The sequence below is a fragment of the Portunus trituberculatus genome, chromosome 43 (assembly GCF_017591435.1).
Source record: "Portunus trituberculatus isolate SZX2019 chromosome 43, ASM1759143v1, whole genome shotgun sequence".
NCBI lineage: Eukaryota > Metazoa > Arthropoda > Malacostraca > Decapoda > Portunidae > Portunus > Portunus trituberculatus.
In genome coordinates, this window is record NC_059297.1 from 11,146,061 (window position 1) to 11,164,410 (window position 18,350).

Here is an 18,350-nt window from a genome sequence, read left to right on the forward strand (position 1 = left end):
TTTGAAATGTGCTTTGGCATGGACATACTTGAAAGATGCGTAAAGAAACATAGAGAATGAGTTTTTTTTAAATTCCTCCATATGTCATGAGATGATTTTTTAAAGTTTTTGCATTTCATGATGTCATCAAAACAGCATGAAAAGTGGTTATTTTGCCTCATTAAAAGCTTTCTAATCACTTTAGGGAAAAACCTGTCTCACAAAATGTTACCCCAATCCCTGTCAATACGCACACCAAATTTCAAGGCAGCTTGTATAATGGTTGATTTTATAGTTTTTTTTTTTTTTTTTTTTTTTTTTTTTTTTTATATCACGAAAAATCATGTTTTGAGATACAGCTCTTTAATGTTTTAAAAGTTTAGCACCCCACGTTATGTGTTCATCAAAATTAGTAGATTTATTATATGTTGTGTGTTGATTTATAGAGAAACTGCACACAAAGAATGATATAATTATATCCATATTAAGTACTTCATTTTAGGAGCTCTTTACCTTGTGGTGACTCTATCAAAATTCTTGGCTCTGGTTGTTTGTGCCTTTGCCGGTAGATTTAGCTCACTGGTGGGTGTCCTAAGAATGCTATTCCACAGAATTGTGGTTTATTTTAAGTTTTAACTATCAGATGGCACCTTTTTCATTCCCCATGAGATAATCCTCTCCAAGTAGATTTTTATGTTTCTAATCAAGACCAGCACCTCCAGGTATATATGTTTCTCCCTCTGCTTTCGTTTTCTCCTGGTCCTCATGTATTTTTCTAAGTTTCTTTTCCTTGATTTCATCTTTTTTCTTAGCTTCTGCTATCAAAAGTGACAGGCTCTTCCTGTCCCTTCTTTCGAAAATCTCCTTCCCTGCCATGCCAAATGGCTTCACCTGCCACTGAGCCAAGGTTGAATCTGGCAATAGCTCAATGAACACCATGCTCCATCCTTAGGTGTGAATAAAACTTGGTCTTCGGTAGTCATTCCAGATTACATTGTGCAGGCTTTCATTGTTGTTTTGGATGTCGCCTATGCATTTCTCTAGAAGCTTGCTGTCACAAATGCGTAGGTAAGCTGATATGATGTTCCTTACCATTGCCGGGCAAGGTATGTGCGCATATGCTTCTTATGGGAGGGTAGTGGAAGATTTTTTGTTTGCCATTGCTCGCTTGGCAAAACAACAACTTTTTCTCCCGTCTGGGCATCCACTGTGCTGAGGCTTGGTGTCAGTGCTGCTGAAATGGTGAAGTGTTGCATAGATTGCCCTCTTTATATCCTCAACAGTTGTCTTCTGCTTTATTGCACTGGCAAAATATCCAGCCAGTCACATTACCTTCACTTGAGTAAGTGCACCCTCTTTCTGGCCATCCAATTTATGCACATGTTTAGCTTGAAGAAGTGCCTTACTCAGTCTTTTCTGTATATGATTAGTATACTCAGTTTTTTCCATGACAATTTCATCTCCATATGGCTTCGTATCCTGAATAGCAGAAAATCTTTTTGAATCACCATCAGAGATTACAGACATGTACCTGAATTTGCACTTTTCCACACTTCTTCAAAGGATTTTCCAACCTTCAACTTCCATGGCTGATGAGCTGCCATGGAAGTTTCTGTCACACTTGCTTTCAATCTGTGACCACCATTCATTTCTATCACGGTCCTTGTTGCCTGTACACACTTTGTAATACTTAGACAGCAAAAAAAAGAATCAATTATCATGCCAGTTGTGGTTTCAGTCACACTCATGAAATGTAATTGGCTGTGAAACCACACTTTGACCATGAGCCATCACAGGAAATCTGGATGGTTTTTTTTTTACCTCCGGAGCACTAGGCTCTTTCTCCTTCAATTTACTGTGCATCTCTTTCTGCACATGTTCCAGCATTTGCTCATATTTCTCTATACACTTAACCCTCGGCTATTGCGCCCAGTTGGGACTGAAATAGCCACGCCATAGCCGAAAACGCGATAGCCGAATTGATCTTGGCGGGAAGGCGGTTTTGGCCAATGAGCGCTCAGATATCCCATGATGTCATGGCTGGGCGCGCGATAGCAGGCATCTGAGGTCACGATAATGAAACTTTAGCAGCTTTTCATGGGTACATGATAGCAATACAACGCGATAGCTGAAGTCGCGATAGCCGAGAGTTGACTATACTTTTTTTCTCAGTGGTCTTGGCAATTCTGTAGTAGGTATTTTCACTTATTGCAGGCATATTGAATGCTGCTCAGAACTCAATGGTTGAAATATACCCACCCCCTGAATGCATGGTGGCTCTTACTATTCATTCATTGACATCATACACATTCCTACTGCCACCAGAAGTACGCCAGGTTTTTTCAATCTTGCAATTATAGCAAAACACATTGTAAGTGTGTAACATGCTTCTCTTACTCTCATTCACCCTCAAATTCATACCACACTTACAACAAGCAAATGACTTCACCCACTTTATTAAACTTGTACTTTCAACAAGTATGTAATCATAGCTACACTCATCAAAACTTGGTTCTAAGGAAACACTGACTTCAAGTTTCATTTCTGTAGCAGTTGATGGTGAGGACTGCCTTGGTTGAAAAGACAGAGGGGAAGGAACCAGTATTAACAGTCGCGAGAGACAATGCAGACATGATGAAGGTAAATGCCTCTGTTTTGGTTGATGTTTTCTCCTCTTCTCTCTTGTTTTCATTCACCTCTTCTCTCTTCGTTTCATTTATCTCGTCTCCTCTCTTCTTTTTTCTTCATCTCTTGCATCTTCTTCAGCTGCTGTAGCCTATTTTGTTTTTTTCCCATGTTGCAGCAAAGAAAAAGCATAAGAGAGCTTGAAACACTTCTATTTTTGCCTTTTCTCTGTTGCACTGGGGTCACTGGGTGCTCAGTGCTGTATGGCTGCTGCATAGCAGGAAGAAGGCATGCAACTTAAAGGGTGGACTCTCACCAAAGACAAATATTAGTGGTAAAATGACAAGGAAAAACAAGCAATATACCACAATGCTTAGAGAGTGTTTATTGCGCCATGCCCACCTTGTGTACGCCACTTGTCTCCCTTTAAACGTGTAAGAATGAATGTTGCCATATGCTCATCATTCATATACCATATGAATTCTGAATATTTTTCTAACAATAATTTGCAGGAATTGGAAAAAGTGAGTTTCTATCATAATTTACTGAATCTTGACGGCAGCATGCCCTTAACTAACAACCTATACCTTATGTATACACTATCATACTGTGCATTATTTATGATATACAGTCAACTCTCGATTAACACGAGTTTGAATAACGTGATTAAGGAGATATGACTAAATAATGTGATTTATTCAATTTAATGCTGGTTAACTGGACTCGATGATGTCACATGTACCAACCCTGCTTCTTGTGAGAACTTCACTGAGACACTATGGGCCTGATTCTTAAAGATTACCTTCCACCTTCATCAGTTGAAGGATACTGTCTGGGAGAAATCAGTATTCGTAACAGCGAATGTTGTCTTCCTACAGCTCAGGAAGGCAACAATCAGACAAGATTTATCTACCTTCGCAACAAAAGTGAACGAAGACCCATGTCTTTGCATGAATTTTGCCTAAATACCTGTTAATATTAGTTAGTTTTTTTGTGTGAATTAATTGCCTTTAGAAACCTAAAAATATATAGGATATTGTTCATATAGCCTCCTTTTTTTCCCCAAAAAAATTGTGATTGGAACCAAATTCAGGAAATAGAAACGGAACAACAACATCACCGCTGCCAGATTCAGTCACCGCATGTCCATCTCCCAAGTTTTCTGTCAGAATCCTACTTAGCTTACAATCAGATGTATGTCTGTTGTTTATAAGTACTCATTTATGTAGATTGCTGGTGGACTGTCCTCTTCCCATAGCATGCACAGTTGAAGGAGGTGGCAATTCTCTCCTTTGTTAAGGCCACTATATGGCCATCTGTGCTTTTATTTAGAAGCACTTTTCCCTGGCTCACCAGGTCTATTAATAAATCACAATCTGCAGCTGGAATAGGGTTGGTTCTCTTTGTAAAATTTTCCATGTTGCCTGTGGTGGAACCATGAAACAGCATGGTCTGGACTGCATGGCTTAATCAGTTGAGTTGAAAGTAAACAAACACTGCTACCAGTCACCACCAAAAGTATGCTCCTCCTTTATTTTGTTAAACACATTAATAATAACTATATGAATATAGAATAATATTCCTGGCATATAAAATCATATGACAAATCACGTTGAATATATTAATGATTTTTTTGTTTCTCAGAAAAGAAAGATGTGATATCCAAGCAAAGTGATGGTGAGTGTGAGGATGTGTTTTTGTTATGTTAGTGACTTATAAATGTAATTACTTAAAAATGAGAATGTGTGTTTTTATCGTTTCTATCACCTAGTGATTTATTAGTAGTTTTTTTAAGGTATGAGTAACAAAATCCCCAAAATAGGCAGACTTTCACAGTGGACAGAAATTTAACCCCCCTGTTACCATTGTTTACTATGGAAAAATTATGTTTGAATAATGTGACATCTCCAGGAATGTAACCTTAAGTTAATGGATAGTTGACTGTATTCCTGCCCAGAAAATCAAGAGGTTATAGATACAGGCAAACCCTGCATAACGAATGGGTTAGGTTAAAAAAAAAGTGTTTGTTATGTGAAAATTCATTGTAAGGGTACCTAGTATAAGTAAAAAAATAAATAAATAAAATGAAATAAAAAAAAAAATCCAAACGCGTCAAATTCAGACATGGCAGTGGATGGTGGTGGTGGTGATTTGGCGGCGTTTTCAAACTCGGCTAAAATTTCCCCAATAAAAGTTTTGTTATAGCAGGGTTTGGTGTTCATTATGTGATTTAAGGTTAATAAAACAAAACATTCGTTTTGGCGAAAATTCGTAGTGTAAATGTTCATTATGCAGTGTTTGCCTGTACTACCTTTATGGGCTAAGGCTTGCTATTGAGGTATGAGTCATACGTGATTTAACAACACTACCAATTTGACTCTGCTCCACTTCAGGAGGTTCTGCTGGAACATTAACCCACTCACCCCATCCATTTACACTGATTTCTAAGGTATATAGAGATTCTTAACCCCTTCAACGCAACGTGTATTTTGTGTCTTTGTGACATATCTGACGACGCACATACTGTGTCACGGCTGCATTAGGCTAAGATGGTGTGATTTTTTTCTCTGGATGTTGTATGAGAGCTTTCAGAATGTAGGTCACATATGATACGATGGCTTACTTGACTTTCATCATTATTACAGAGGCTTGAGTATGGTTCACTTATATCTGGATAAGTTCTGATGCACCCTGCTGGCAATTATTTTATTTATTTTTTTTTATGGTACCATTATATAAATTTACCATAAAATGAATGTTTTCTGTCATTTGTCATCTTTAGAAAATGGCTAAAAGCAGGCAAACTATAATATTGTTTTCTCTAAAATTTGTATGGGTTTATTTTATAATATTGTACCTAGTATGAAAAATCACTTATTATCATTATTTCCATAGAGAGAGAGAGAGAGAGAGAGAGAGAGAGAGAGAGAGAGAGAGAGAGAGAGAGAGGAGATATACTACAAACTCAACACCATAATGCAGGCATATTGATATGAGTATAGTCTTTTATCATCTCAGTTACCGTATATTACTCTAGGGAGAAGGATTGAGTTTTTTACTTGCTCACTTACTAGAACTCGCTGTAACCTATATCTTATTGATTCTCGCTCATTAAATTAACTTAACTGATACATTAAGGATGTAGGTTTACTAGTACAGATACAAGTTTAATTTGTTCTGTGATGGAACATGTGTCTCAATCAACTCATAACTTGAACCAATTTTCCCAATTAAAATGAGTTGAAATGCCATTAATATGTTCCAGCCTCCTTCGGAAAAACAGCCCAATTTTTTTTAATGTTTTTAGGTATGAAAAAAGTATTCATAAATACCAAATTTTGTGTAAAAACATAGTACAACATAACAGAAGATAATATAAATATGGGAACAGCTTTATAAAGTATATTTATCTCAGAGGTCAGGGGTGCGCATTCCACGAGACAGTACGATTACACCCCAACATCTTGCTCCCTCTCCTCTCCTCCTTCACTTGGTACTGTCGATCAACTGGAGCATTTAAAAATAGCTACCCACCTTTATTAATTACAGAAGACTCGTTGACAATTGTGAACTAGACACTGTAGATATTATTCATAGAATAAATGAAGTTTTAAGTAGGCCTGAGGAGAGAGAATAGAAGACAGAGGTTTGTTTACAACATTGTTCACATTGCAGAGGTTAAGTGTAGATGAAGGAGGTAGGCAGAGGTGGGAGGAGTTTGTTTTGTCTTTTCTATTCACTTAATTGCTCAACTTCTTGTTACACTCTTAATGCTACACTTTATTGCTTCATCTTTTTTTTTTTTTTTTTTTTTTTTTTTTTTTCAATTAACTTAATTTTTTTTTTTTTTTTTTTTTTTCTGTCTACAGGGCATTTTGCAAAGTAGCTGTTCAAGGTTTGTTTCACCCTCTTTTCTAGAATGTTTTGGATCTGAGTTAGGCATATGTCATTACATAGTGCCACTTGCTTGGGACCAATGGTCAGACAAAAGAAATTTGGCTATTTGATTACACCAGAAAGCACAAAATGCTAGCACAACACGGTAATAGCTTCCATGGGAGAAAAAAAAAAAAAATGGAATTATAAGCTGAATGCGTCGAATGTTGGGCATCGCTGCGCCAACTAGCGGTGGCGTACCTGGACCTACCTCATAACTCGAGTTTTAGTTTTGCAAGTCGGAGCGAAAAATTGACCGAGTGACAGCTCGTATCTTGGATTAGTCGTAAGTTGAGCTGCTCAAGGTTCTACCATATTGTTATTATTGTTTATATTTCTGAAGATAAACTTTTGTACTAAAGCTATTATTACCTTACTTTCTCATGTACACTTAGATACAAAGCATTTAAGGCAGATGTACTACTTTGTACTTTCTTACATTTAGATACAAATCTGATAATTCAGCCCATTAGCTGTAATAATTTTCCAAACTTGTTGAACTTCTCCCATTCAATTAGAGTAGATTTACTTTCTGGAATAGTTGGCATTAGACCTGCAGACACAACCACTTTTTCATTTATTACTTTGTCTAAGTTTCTAGGCAATTCTGGCCAAGATTCTCAGTGTGGCAGCCAACTTTACCTGCTCCACCATAGTGTCATTTTATAGATACTCACAGTTGGAAATCCACTCTTTTAGGTATAGGTGAGCTTCAGAGATTTTAATAGCTAAATTACATTATTCTTTTATTTCTTGCTCCTTATCACCAGTCCCTTGTAAATTATCAATATACAAACCCCTCTGCAATTTTTTTATGCCTTGTTGGTCTAATATTTTCCAGATCTCTTAATGATTGCATTTAGTAGAAATTAAGAACAAGTGGCTCCAAGCAAAGTTACTTTGAATTTATAAAGAACAAAGATACTGTTAGGATCTGAGGGGTCATTAGGCCACAAGAATTTTGTACTATCTTGATCTTCTTCATTTAACTTTACCAATAAATGAAAATTTTCATTGTCACTAATCCAGGAATATTTATGCAGTTGAAATCTTAACAAGATCTCAGTCAAGTCTGTTACTAAGGTAGGTCCTGTGTATAGACAATAATTTCGCGGCTTCCAAAACGAAGTGGCATATCTCAGTTTTTCCTGTTTTTCAGGAGAGCAATTTAAAGTTTTTTACAATATGCTTTCATTTACTACAGGAATAGTTTAAAAGTTATTTAGGTGGAGTTAACCTACATATATAGCTATAACTTAATTTTTTAAACCATATGCCCAGAGTTTCACTGAATGAAGTTTTTAAGTACAGGCAACCCCCGCTTAATGAAGGTTCACACAACAAAATTTTTCTGCAATGAAGGTTTCATTTTACTACCATCTGCTCATTTAACGAACACTAAACTCACTTTAACAAGTTTTGTCCAGGTAATTTTTTCCAAGTTTGAAAGCCCCGCCACATCACGCAAGCCAACAGGCTTTTGAATACACCAGTGCCTCTCGTGGACAACACGCGCACCACTCACTCCCCCCTGTTCAAAACAATAACAGCATCAGTAGCAGCTCATCTTTCCTCGCTCAACTTACCACCAAAACGCCCTGCATGTCTCCTAGCGTTGCTAAGAAGACCAGGAAGTCTCTTACTCTCGAAGTGAAGCTGGATATTATTCACAGACACGAGAGGCGAGAAAACTAATAGCATTGCTTGCCACCATCTTGGCTCCATCTACTGTCTCTACTATTTTCAAGTCAGCAGACTCTATTAAGAAGGCTGGTGAGACCGTATCTTCCTTGCAAGCTAAAAGAACCACCTGAACTCGTGATTCTACAATGGATAAAATGGAAAGCCTTGTGGAAATGTGGTACATAAGTTTTGTATGTGATACAATGATGCGCCCTTTGTTTACATTGCACAGGTTGCCGGTTAGTGTCTTTCCCGTTTCACTCTCCCTCCCTTCATAAATTTAAGATCATCAACATTATAAAGTTACGTACATACATACATTAGTGTACATTATAATGACTTAAATTAAACTGCCTAAATGTTTAACTTCATAATTTTTACTTTTATTAAAACTTTCACTGTACTATGATGCACTCTCGCTTTGTTTACTCTCAATGGAAGTTTTCAAGTCAGGGGTTAAACTTGTTATAATCGGTTTGCTTAACGAAATTTCGCTTAACAAAGGGTTTTTAAGGAATGTAACCCCTTCGTTAAGCGGGGGTGGCCTGTATTTTTAAGGGGCAGAAGATGATACGCCTGTTCGTCTTATGACCTATAATTTTAAAGTAGAATGCTTATTTACACCACAGATACTCATTTTTATCTTTTTAATCAAACGTCTCTCTGACATGGCAAATTGTGAACTTTCTTCAGATTATCACTGAGTTATTCCAAAAAGTAATGTAATTTATAGATCTTATGTAACTTTGAATACTTAAATTAATGAGCATGTCGTACCTCACTGTATGTTAAGATAATATGACATGAGATGAAATGGCGTGAAGGAGCTGAAAAATGCTTAAGACGTAGTAATAAACAACATGAATGTGAAATGAACTTAATATTATTTATTGAAACAAAATCGATATCTATTGTTCTTTGTGTGGGAATTAACATCCCTAAAGGTTCTAATCTATAGGCTTGATGCATCGATGCATCCAAAACAAATAGCAATTACTTGAATACTCGGGTATTTTCATAAGTGAAAACGAAAGGAGTTATATTTGTAATCAAGAAAATTGAATAAAAATGTATTACGTTTATGAAAGAACATTCATGCTTGCTCTTTGATTAAAATATCTTGATTTAACTTTTCTCTATTCCTTTACAGTATTTCATAAAAAAAAAACATAAATAGATAATTTGTTGATATTATCATAGTAAGCATTTTAAGATCAAAGTAATCTAATCACCTAATTTACAAAAGACATCCAAAGTTATCTTTGGAGCAGACAGTGATAAAGAATACTCATCAAATCACCTGCTTTAGAACAAAAAATCACATCCAGATACTTTAAAACTATTGATAAGGCACCTTTGCAAAGTAACAATAAGTAATCATAATCTTTTGTTACAATATTTAAGGATCAGGAATGCAGTAGTAAAGAAACCATAAAAATTATACATTCGCAACCTCTGTGTTTTCACACTTTCCATTTGAAGATATTATTCAATTAATCACATGACTGGAGTAAACAATGATGAAAAAATGTGTCTCCCATAGAATGTACCACTTCCATCAGGCTCAATGTGGCAAAGATTTATAAAAGCTCACATATTCAGACACCCTAACTCTAGGGAAGGTACCTGTACATGGTGACATTTAAGTCATCATACTTGTCTTTTGCAATTGTGGGAGGTTGAGGATACAATTTAAGAGGATCCTCTTGTGCAGTTTGTGGAAGTCGCTGTTTCATAGTTTGTGAATTGAACTCCTCCTGCATATGATTGGTTTTGAAGAAGATTTTGTGTGTCAGTTTTCTTCACCACTATCTCTACCATGTTCTTCCAGTCCATTGTCCCACCTTGATCATCAGATCTAACAGAGAGAATTCAAAGGTCTTTTGACAGATTTGAAGTCAAGGAAGTGTGTACTCTGTGGTGTGTGTATGCTGTAAGGTTGCTTTCTCCTTGCCAGTCTAAAAACTGGAACAAGTTGTGAGGGTACATGCCAATCTACGGCATTGTCTGATGCAGTTTCAATTGTGCTTTGTGTCAAATCTCCCTCATTTTGGCCATGATAAGCCTCAAAATACAGAAGCAAGATCTGTTCGATAGAGACTTCCAATCTGCTGATATAATGCAGTAGCAATGTTTTAATAATGGAGTTTTTATTCTGTCCAGGACATCCATCTACAAAGTATCACTTGTTTTCCCAGCAGTGTCCATAAAGTCCAAGTACATCATTGGGCATGTTCTAATTTCTGAAAAACCTCTTTTACCCAATCTTTCATGCCAGGTAAAGCAATGGCACTCTCTAGTTTTCAGTTCATAACTTCCTTTCATAGTAAATTTGATTGTCATTAGTTTGTGGTAGGTAAATAACCTGCTAAAGATCAGATCTTGCTGCTACTACACTGTTATCAGTTTTTTTTTCTTGTGCCGTGTCCTTTTTGTGCACAGCTTCTTTCTCCTTGTGTGCTGTAGAAATAGTTCCTCAAGTTCTTTCTTTTTCTCTGTGTTACCTTTTTAGTAATTTTCACATATTTTGCACATGTCTTTCTTGGGATCGTGAAATGAAATATTTTGTGATTTTAGTATGTTACAGTAAGTAGAGTAAGATGCTACAAATCTTTATGATATGTAATCTTTCTTGAACATTTTGTACATTTTCTGTTTATTGAGATTAGGGTGTAGGTAGTCGCGCTTAGAATCTTGGCAAGTGTAGTGTGACTCCATTCTTGGGAATCTATTGATGTGTTCCAGAATTGCATCTCTATTTTTTTATCAACTTCTAGCATTACCTATTTCTTGCCTCCCTCCTCTTTTGTCCTTCTCAACTGTACCAGTCGGCTGTCGTTTTCTCATTGCTGTCTGCATTGCTTTTTGTGATAATGAGTGAATTCAGAAACATCTTTTTACGCACTGGAATAGACTGACTATCATTTAGCACATGGTAATAAAAAGAAATGGATCTCCCTGATACATGGTTTTTCACAGTTCTCTGTTTTACATCTGCTTGTTGCAAAACACAGATAATATGCTCTCTCTGCGGTTGAAAACTTCCAGTCCCTTAGAAAGTTTTAATTTTATCCTCCCTATTTGCTTCTGAAAGTGGGGAATATTTTTTATGTAATCTGGTACATCAACACCATTGCATCTATGTTTTAGAGATTTTTTTTTTGTATATTATCATTAAAAGGAAAATGGGATTACCAGGGAATGTATGGTTATCTAAATTAAAATTGTTGCGACATACCACTCAAGTTAACACAAACAGGTGTATCTTTGCATACGCCCATTTGACGTGATGACATGAGATACATTTGTGGTGAAAGTGTCATATCTCCAAAACTAATGCACTTTGAGATACGCCACTTCGACAGTTCTATAGATCTCACCGCAACTATTCTGGTAGTGGTAATATCTCATTCTTGCCAAAAACTGAGATACGCCCATTCGTTTTGGGAGCCGCAATTTAAGCTAAGCTCTCCTTTCTCTGGCTATTGCTTAGTAATCATACACTACTCTTACAGGAGTAGTCGTGCTCTCATTCTTAACTCCTTTGTGAGGTAAATAATGGCAGGGGCTATTACATATTTCTAGTAACTCGGCCATCTTTATGAATCCTCTCTGTTCCTGATCTTGAATAACCTTTGAATACTGAAAACAATAATCAGGATCTTTTATAAATTTCCTCTTGCAACGCTTGCAAGCACCCTAACACCATCTTGAAATTAGTAGGCAACAGGTGTTTTTTGTCATTCCAAGATAAATTTACTGTATACCTGAGGAATTTTTTACTGTATCCTCAAAGTGATGTAACATACCGCTTTGGATTTACTACTTATTTCTTTGGGTACTTTTGCCTACTTGATGTAACTCCCAGAGAGCATTTAAGTCTTTAATCTGTGGGAGACTCTTTGCCACCTCTTCTTTACTGAGCTGCATCTCTACTGGGTGTGTTGCTATTTTGAGGATAGTTACTATCTCCACATTGGCTTCATCATTAGGTCCATTAAAATGACCGCTTAAGGCATAACCATATATGGTGGGTAACAATACTATTCCCTTTTCCTGTAGATACCCTGCATGTACTATATCATAGTTATGGACAGTCTCTTGCCAGAGACATAGGACTTTCATTATTGGGCAACTGATCTAATACTACTACTACTACTACTACTACTGCATTTAAGGTCCTTCTTCTTGCCTCATGCTTAAAGTTCATTGCCACAGCCTCATACCCTTTCCTGTCAGTACTTCCTGTGAATCTTTGTAACTAACTGAATTTCTAATATAACTCGATGCTGTAAATTAGCCATGCAGGGTATTGTTACAAATAATTTCTTTGAACACAGCTCTAAAATTATCCGAGTTATGACTTTATTCTCAGTTGTATATATTGGCATTGTACAGTTGGCTGGGCATTGATGTCAGAGTAGTGGAGGTTTCTCCAGGCTCTTAATTTTCAACTCTCATACTAAATGGCCTATACTAAGGGCACAACTCATTGTAATCCATCCTTTGGCAATATTCACATGGCCTTATCTTGGAGTTATTACAGCCCTTTTTCCCTTGACCCTTATTTAAACAACCCATACATAAATATAATGCTTTGGCTCTGCTTATCCTACTAATACCCATTTTGTATTTAGTACACTTGAGGCAAGGATTCCCTGGCTTATCATATAACTTACAAGTTCTGGAGTTTGCACCTGTGGGGTTAGGTAGGTTTACTAAATCTTGCCTTATGATTTTGTTGGACTGAAAATGTGGCTGTGGCATCTGATTCTAATCTTCTAAAATTTGCATTTGCCTAAGGAATGTATTGGTGAACTGACCTAACTCTGACCAGCGCTCCTTTAACTCATAGCATGTGTTTTCACACATTGGTGGAGGCAGCTTCTGGGCTAATATGGTAGTACAGAATTTTTTCAACATCATATCATTGGTTTCGATGAATTTTAAGAACACTCAAGAGCTGTGTGAATTTTTTTTAGTTAATTGGTCTCATAATCTGAAGCTAAATTATAAAAGCTGTTTGTGTATGCTGCCTTTATCTGATCTTCTTTGCCATATGTGTCTTCCAATAACTTCCAGGCAGGTTCATAGCTTGCATCTTCTATACTGAAACCACTTATTAATAATGAGGATTTCCTGTCATCTGTCCCCTTATATAGGTAAATTTTATGAATGCCACTTAAATCCCCTTTATCATGTACTATTCACTTAATGGCCAGTTTTCAGCCTTTTAATTCCCATGTGAGTTTCTGAAGCTGCATAATATTGCTAAATCATAAGCAGAATAAGTATGAAAATGTGTTATGGTACTGAAGGGGTTAACCTCCTTTATATATTTTTCACTTTGCACATTATTGACTCATCTTGAATCTTACTCTATTCCCCCTCTAGAAGCTAACTTACCAAAAAATCTTCCATGCACTAAATTTTTCTCTTCTTTATTCATGGTCTGAATGAATGCATGCACATTTATACTATTCTGTTTAGTTTCATTCATCTGGATTCTTTGTTCTATCTCAATCACTTAAGTTAATGTTAATATTGTGGGTGGTTTAATGTGCTAGACTACAATAGGCTATATGGCACTATAGGAAAGGGGTTTGAGGGTTGGTTGTGTGGGAGGTTTAGATTAGACAAAGGATTTTGATGGTATGTTGGAATGACATAAGAGTACAGAAGGATTGGGATTCTGTAAGAATGTCAGCAAGGAAGAGGGAGTTTGGGATAGTGAAGAAAAGTGAGGGAAGGCAATAAGGTGCTCTTGGGTCTAAGCTGGGTAGAAAAAAGAATATGGGAGATGGAGGAGTGGGCACCACAAGATGGGCAAGGAGCTGGAGGAAAGTGAGACATTAAATAGGAGTGGATGAGATGGATGTGACCGATGTGCAGGCATGCTGAGGCAGTTTCCCAGTGTCTATTGGGATAAGATGGCTGAGACCAAGGGAGTGATAGAGGGTTTAACTGGATGTAATTTGTTATAAGTAAGTCCAGACCAGGAAGATTGCCAGTGAGTGTAGAGGAAGGACTTGAGAGCAGGTGAAAAGTCACAAGCAGAAAGTGAGAGCAGTTGAGGACAGAGGAGGATGAGAGTAGCACATGTTAGTGTATCAACCATGTCATTGCCAGATATGCCTACGTGGCTTGGTAACCAGCAGAAATTAATTTTCTTAAAATGGATAGAAATTAAATAACTAGTTTTGTATTTCACAAATGAGTGGCTGTGGGGGAGAAGAGAGATAATAATAGGGAGAGAGACAAGAATCAGTGAAAATAGTAAATGATGGGGAAGGGAAGCAGGAAAAGCATTTAAAGGCAAAGAGGATTCTGTAGAGTTTCATATAAGAACACAGGACTTGGCTGGGAAGCAGTATTCGAGGTGGGTGTCTAGGAAAAGGACTGCAAAGCCTGATCCATTAGGGGACTTAGAACCATCAGTATAGAATGAACACAGATGTTAAAAGAAGCAGGAAAAGGAGAACACAGGGAGAAGTATCAGCCTTTGGGGAAGTTGGGAAGGTAGCAGTGCATATGAGAGGTGAGGGAATAGTCTAAGGAGGGGTATGATGTACATAAAATGGAATAGGTTGGAGGGTGGGGGGAAGAGGGATGTGAGAGGAGAGCATGTATACAGAGAGGAAAGGGTAAGGGCAAGCAGGTGTGGGAGAGAGAGAGAGAGAGAGAGAGAGAGAGAGAGAGAGAGAGAGGAGGGACGTGTAGTGCTAGGGAAGGAAATTGGAGGAAACATGTATAGCAGCCAAGGGAGAGGAGGGCTCATCAGCACAGTAAGGATGGAAGGCTGGATTTTACATATAGGAAAAGTGGAAAATATCAAGAGTGAGGCAAAGACTGAAGTGGTAGACATCGTCAAGGAGAACAAAAAAAGAGGGAGAGGCTGAAGAGTGAACATGGCAACTATAATCAAGATTAGAAAGGACGAGTGTAGTGTGTAGGTGAAGTGGAGTTTAATGATCAGCACCCCAGCCAGTTCCCTGGCTGCCTTGAGGGCAGCAAATTGTGGGGAGAGATGTGAGCCACTACTGACACAGCTGAAAAACGAGCACAGTTCAGTTGTGACCTGAAGAGATTCAGCAACATTACCTTGGAACAGGTGTAAAACTGGGGCAGAAGAAGGTGGATGTTTGCCTGTTACCTTATGATAATGACACCAAATAGAAGTTATGAGAATGGAAGATATGATTTCTATCACAGAGGCCTGTTTTTAATACAGAAAATTAGCAATTCCACTGTTTTACTTGCTTCCTTCTGCTGAGATCTGAAAAATCATCTGTGCGCAGCCCCAGTTGATTCTTGGCGTGCATCGTGGTTATACATGTGTTTTCATCCGCATTTTTCCTTTCTTCCATTTCTGGTGCTGCTTCTTCCTCTTCCTTCCTTTTTCATGGAGGAGGACACCCATGACCATCAAACTGGCTCAAGAGGATAATTCTGCATATTCACGTAGATTCACTCCTTGCTCTTCTAGCTCCCAGGTTTCCACGAGGTCTTCTAGGAGATTTTGCTCAAGACCAGCATGCACACGGGTCTTGGGTAGTTTTCTCCATGACCCTCATTCAGTGTGTGTTAGATGTAGGGATATCTGCAGTGCAAGTAAGAGGTGTGGTGAGAGTGCTAACTGGAGCAGTGAGAAAGTGCTGGCTGCATATAAGTACTAGTGCAGTTTGGGTTACAAGAGGGTTGGTAAGGCCAAGTACTATAGGCACAAGTTTGCTGACCTGCTGTTACAGCCACCAACCATGGCACCTTTTCCTGTTCTGGAGGTCAGGGATTTGCAATCTTGAGTCTCCTCTGTTCTTCCTGACACCCCCAGGGACTCAGAGGTTTTGGCCGTGGATGGTAAGTGTCCTGTCCCAGGATGGGCTTACAGTTGATGATTCAGCTTCACTGCAGGCTCTAAGCCTCCAGTTGCTTGTGATCTTTCTTTGCTTTTAAAATCTTGGCAGGAGGAAGTACATGTTTCTGTTAATGATCTTGTTGCTTCTCAGTTAGGAGGTTTATAACTATAGTTCTGTGCCACCTGTTACTGATTCCCTTTTTCAGCCCTGCCCCAGAGTCCTGACGCAAAGAGGTGTGTGTAGTCACACCATCCAGGGATAAGAGGTGCCTCCTAAGGTTTCACGCCCTCCAAAGGATCAAGAAGTCCAGCTCCACCTCAGTGGTGACCAGTGACCAAGCCCATTCCTGGAACTGGTTGGTGGAGGGGGACAAGGGAGAAGTGGGCCACAGCAGCAAACCTGGCCCCTCCCAGGGGACCTTGGGTGAAGGTCCAGCCGGAGGTGACGAGCAGCGCCTTGCCTTATACCCCAGCCCACAGGATGGCATTCTTACACACCCCCTCATGGAATGACATCTCTGTCCATTCAGCCAAGAGGGGCCCAGTGTCACATGACTCCCCTATGGCCCAGCAAACCCACTGCCACCTGCCTGAGAGTAGACAGGCTCGCTCTCACTCTAAACATCACACCTCCACTCCAACGGTGTTTCCCATGGCCCACCTGACGCACTCTGACAGCTGTCTCCTTGGAGGTGGTTTTCTCTCAGATAGGGACGATCACTGGGTCCTATTTGATTCACCCTGCCCTTCTTGTTCAGGGTGGTGGTGCTCAGGAGCCTTCTTGTCACCAGGTCCTGATTCTGCACTTCTCAGCTCAGAAACACAGGACTGGCCACCACAGGTACTGGAGGGCGGTGAGGGGTATAAGTCCCCACCCTACTCCACTTCCATGTACCATTGTATGATGTCCTACATCACTTCTGTGTATGAGGATGCAATGGGCTGGAGGATCGACTTGGAACATCCTGCTGCACCAGGTTCCAATGCCTCACCTGCATGAAGGGGTACCTCTAGTAAAGGGAGGAGGTCATCTCTGTACTTCTTTGTTTGGAGAGACGGAGGGAGATAGTGCCTGTGCAGATGTTGAGGTATAGGTCTGGTTGGGCGAAGAATGGGTTGCTCTTCACGTAAATTAGTGTGGTGATGGCATTGGACTGAGCTTCAGTGTCCTCACAAACTAGGCAGGACCTATCAGGTTGGGTCCAGAAGGTGATTTTGTTCACCTGTGTTTGTAGGCAGTGTTGAAAGGAGAGTATGTTGTTAAGATATTGTGCTGTAGGTGGTATAATGAAGTAGTGCTTACTCCAATTTTGCGACCAAGGACCAAAAATTGCCATTTTTAAAATTTGCCCATCTTGCTCCTTTCTCCCGATATTGCGAGCGGTGGCGGGAGAGAGAGAGCGTTCCCGCAAATTATATATTACTGTATTATATAGGCAACATTTTATTAATTTATTCATATTAATCATATTATACTATATTGTTATCATATTTTTATTATATTTATCATAGTGGTGGTTTTTGGCTAGTTTTCATAAAAATCTGGCGGTAATTCAACGAAGCTCATCTGGCAACACTGCCCCCGCTCCCTCCCACCTTCCATTTGTTTACGGACACCTCCACGGAGTTCTCTCTGCAAATTTGGAGGAATCCTTGTGCTTGACTTTGTGCGACATGGCGCCACCAATCAAGAAAAACATTAGGTTAACTTTGGAGCAGAAGATGAAGATAATTAAGATGAAAAGAGATGGAAAAAGGAACTGTGATATTTCCAGAGAGTTTGGTGTGGGAGAATAAACTGTGAGAACGGTGTTTAAAAAGTGAGAACATTTAAAAAGCTGTAAAAACCTATGGTGGACAGATTTTTTATTCTCGTAGCCATTGTACAAACACTGTGATCATTCATATGGAAAGATACCTGGCTCAATATATATGTGATATAAATATGGGCAAAATATTAGGAAAATATTGAAAAATTAGGTGACCATGGACGAGGAGTCCACCATATTCAATTTTTCCCATAGGAATAATACTTCCAATTTTGCGATTTCCAAATTTGCGACTCACAATGCTGCCCCATTTCTTACAAAATTGGAGTAAGCACTGTACAGATCCCATCAGGTAAGGGTGAAGAGTAGCTGGGCAGCTCAAGTGGAGGAGAGGGATTTTTATCCTTGAAGTTGTGGTTTTGCATAGAAATCTTTTTAGGGATGGGAGGTATATAGGAGATAAAAGTAACAATAGTGGATGTGGTAGAGGATCATGGAGTTGA

At 38.7% G+C, this 18,350-nt stretch overlaps 1 protein-coding gene across 7 annotated transcripts in view; it reads left to right on the forward strand.

Annotated features, from left to right (window-relative positions):
* The window catches only part of LOC123518236, a 36,308-nt gene that overhangs the window by 9,949 nt on the left and 8,009 nt on the right, over nucleotides 1-18,350 (forward strand). For 2 of the 7 annotated variants that reach the window (XR_006678721.1, XR_006678724.1), the window contains exon 4: nucleotides 2,530-2,619. The exons of 1 other annotated variant lie outside the window; for it this stretch is intronic. Coding sequence is in view for 1 of the 6 variants with exons in the window: in XM_045278957.1 (XP_045134892.1) it covers nucleotides 16,560-17,078 (519 nt within the window). In the remaining 5 variants the exon portion in view is untranslated. Of the gene's footprint in view, nucleotides 1-2,529; nucleotides 2,620-4,248; nucleotides 4,473-16,284; nucleotides 17,371-18,350 lie in introns of those variants that run through there. 4 more of the 7 variants (XR_006678725.1, XR_006678723.1, XR_006678726.1 and 1 more) reach the window with 4 other exon arrangements.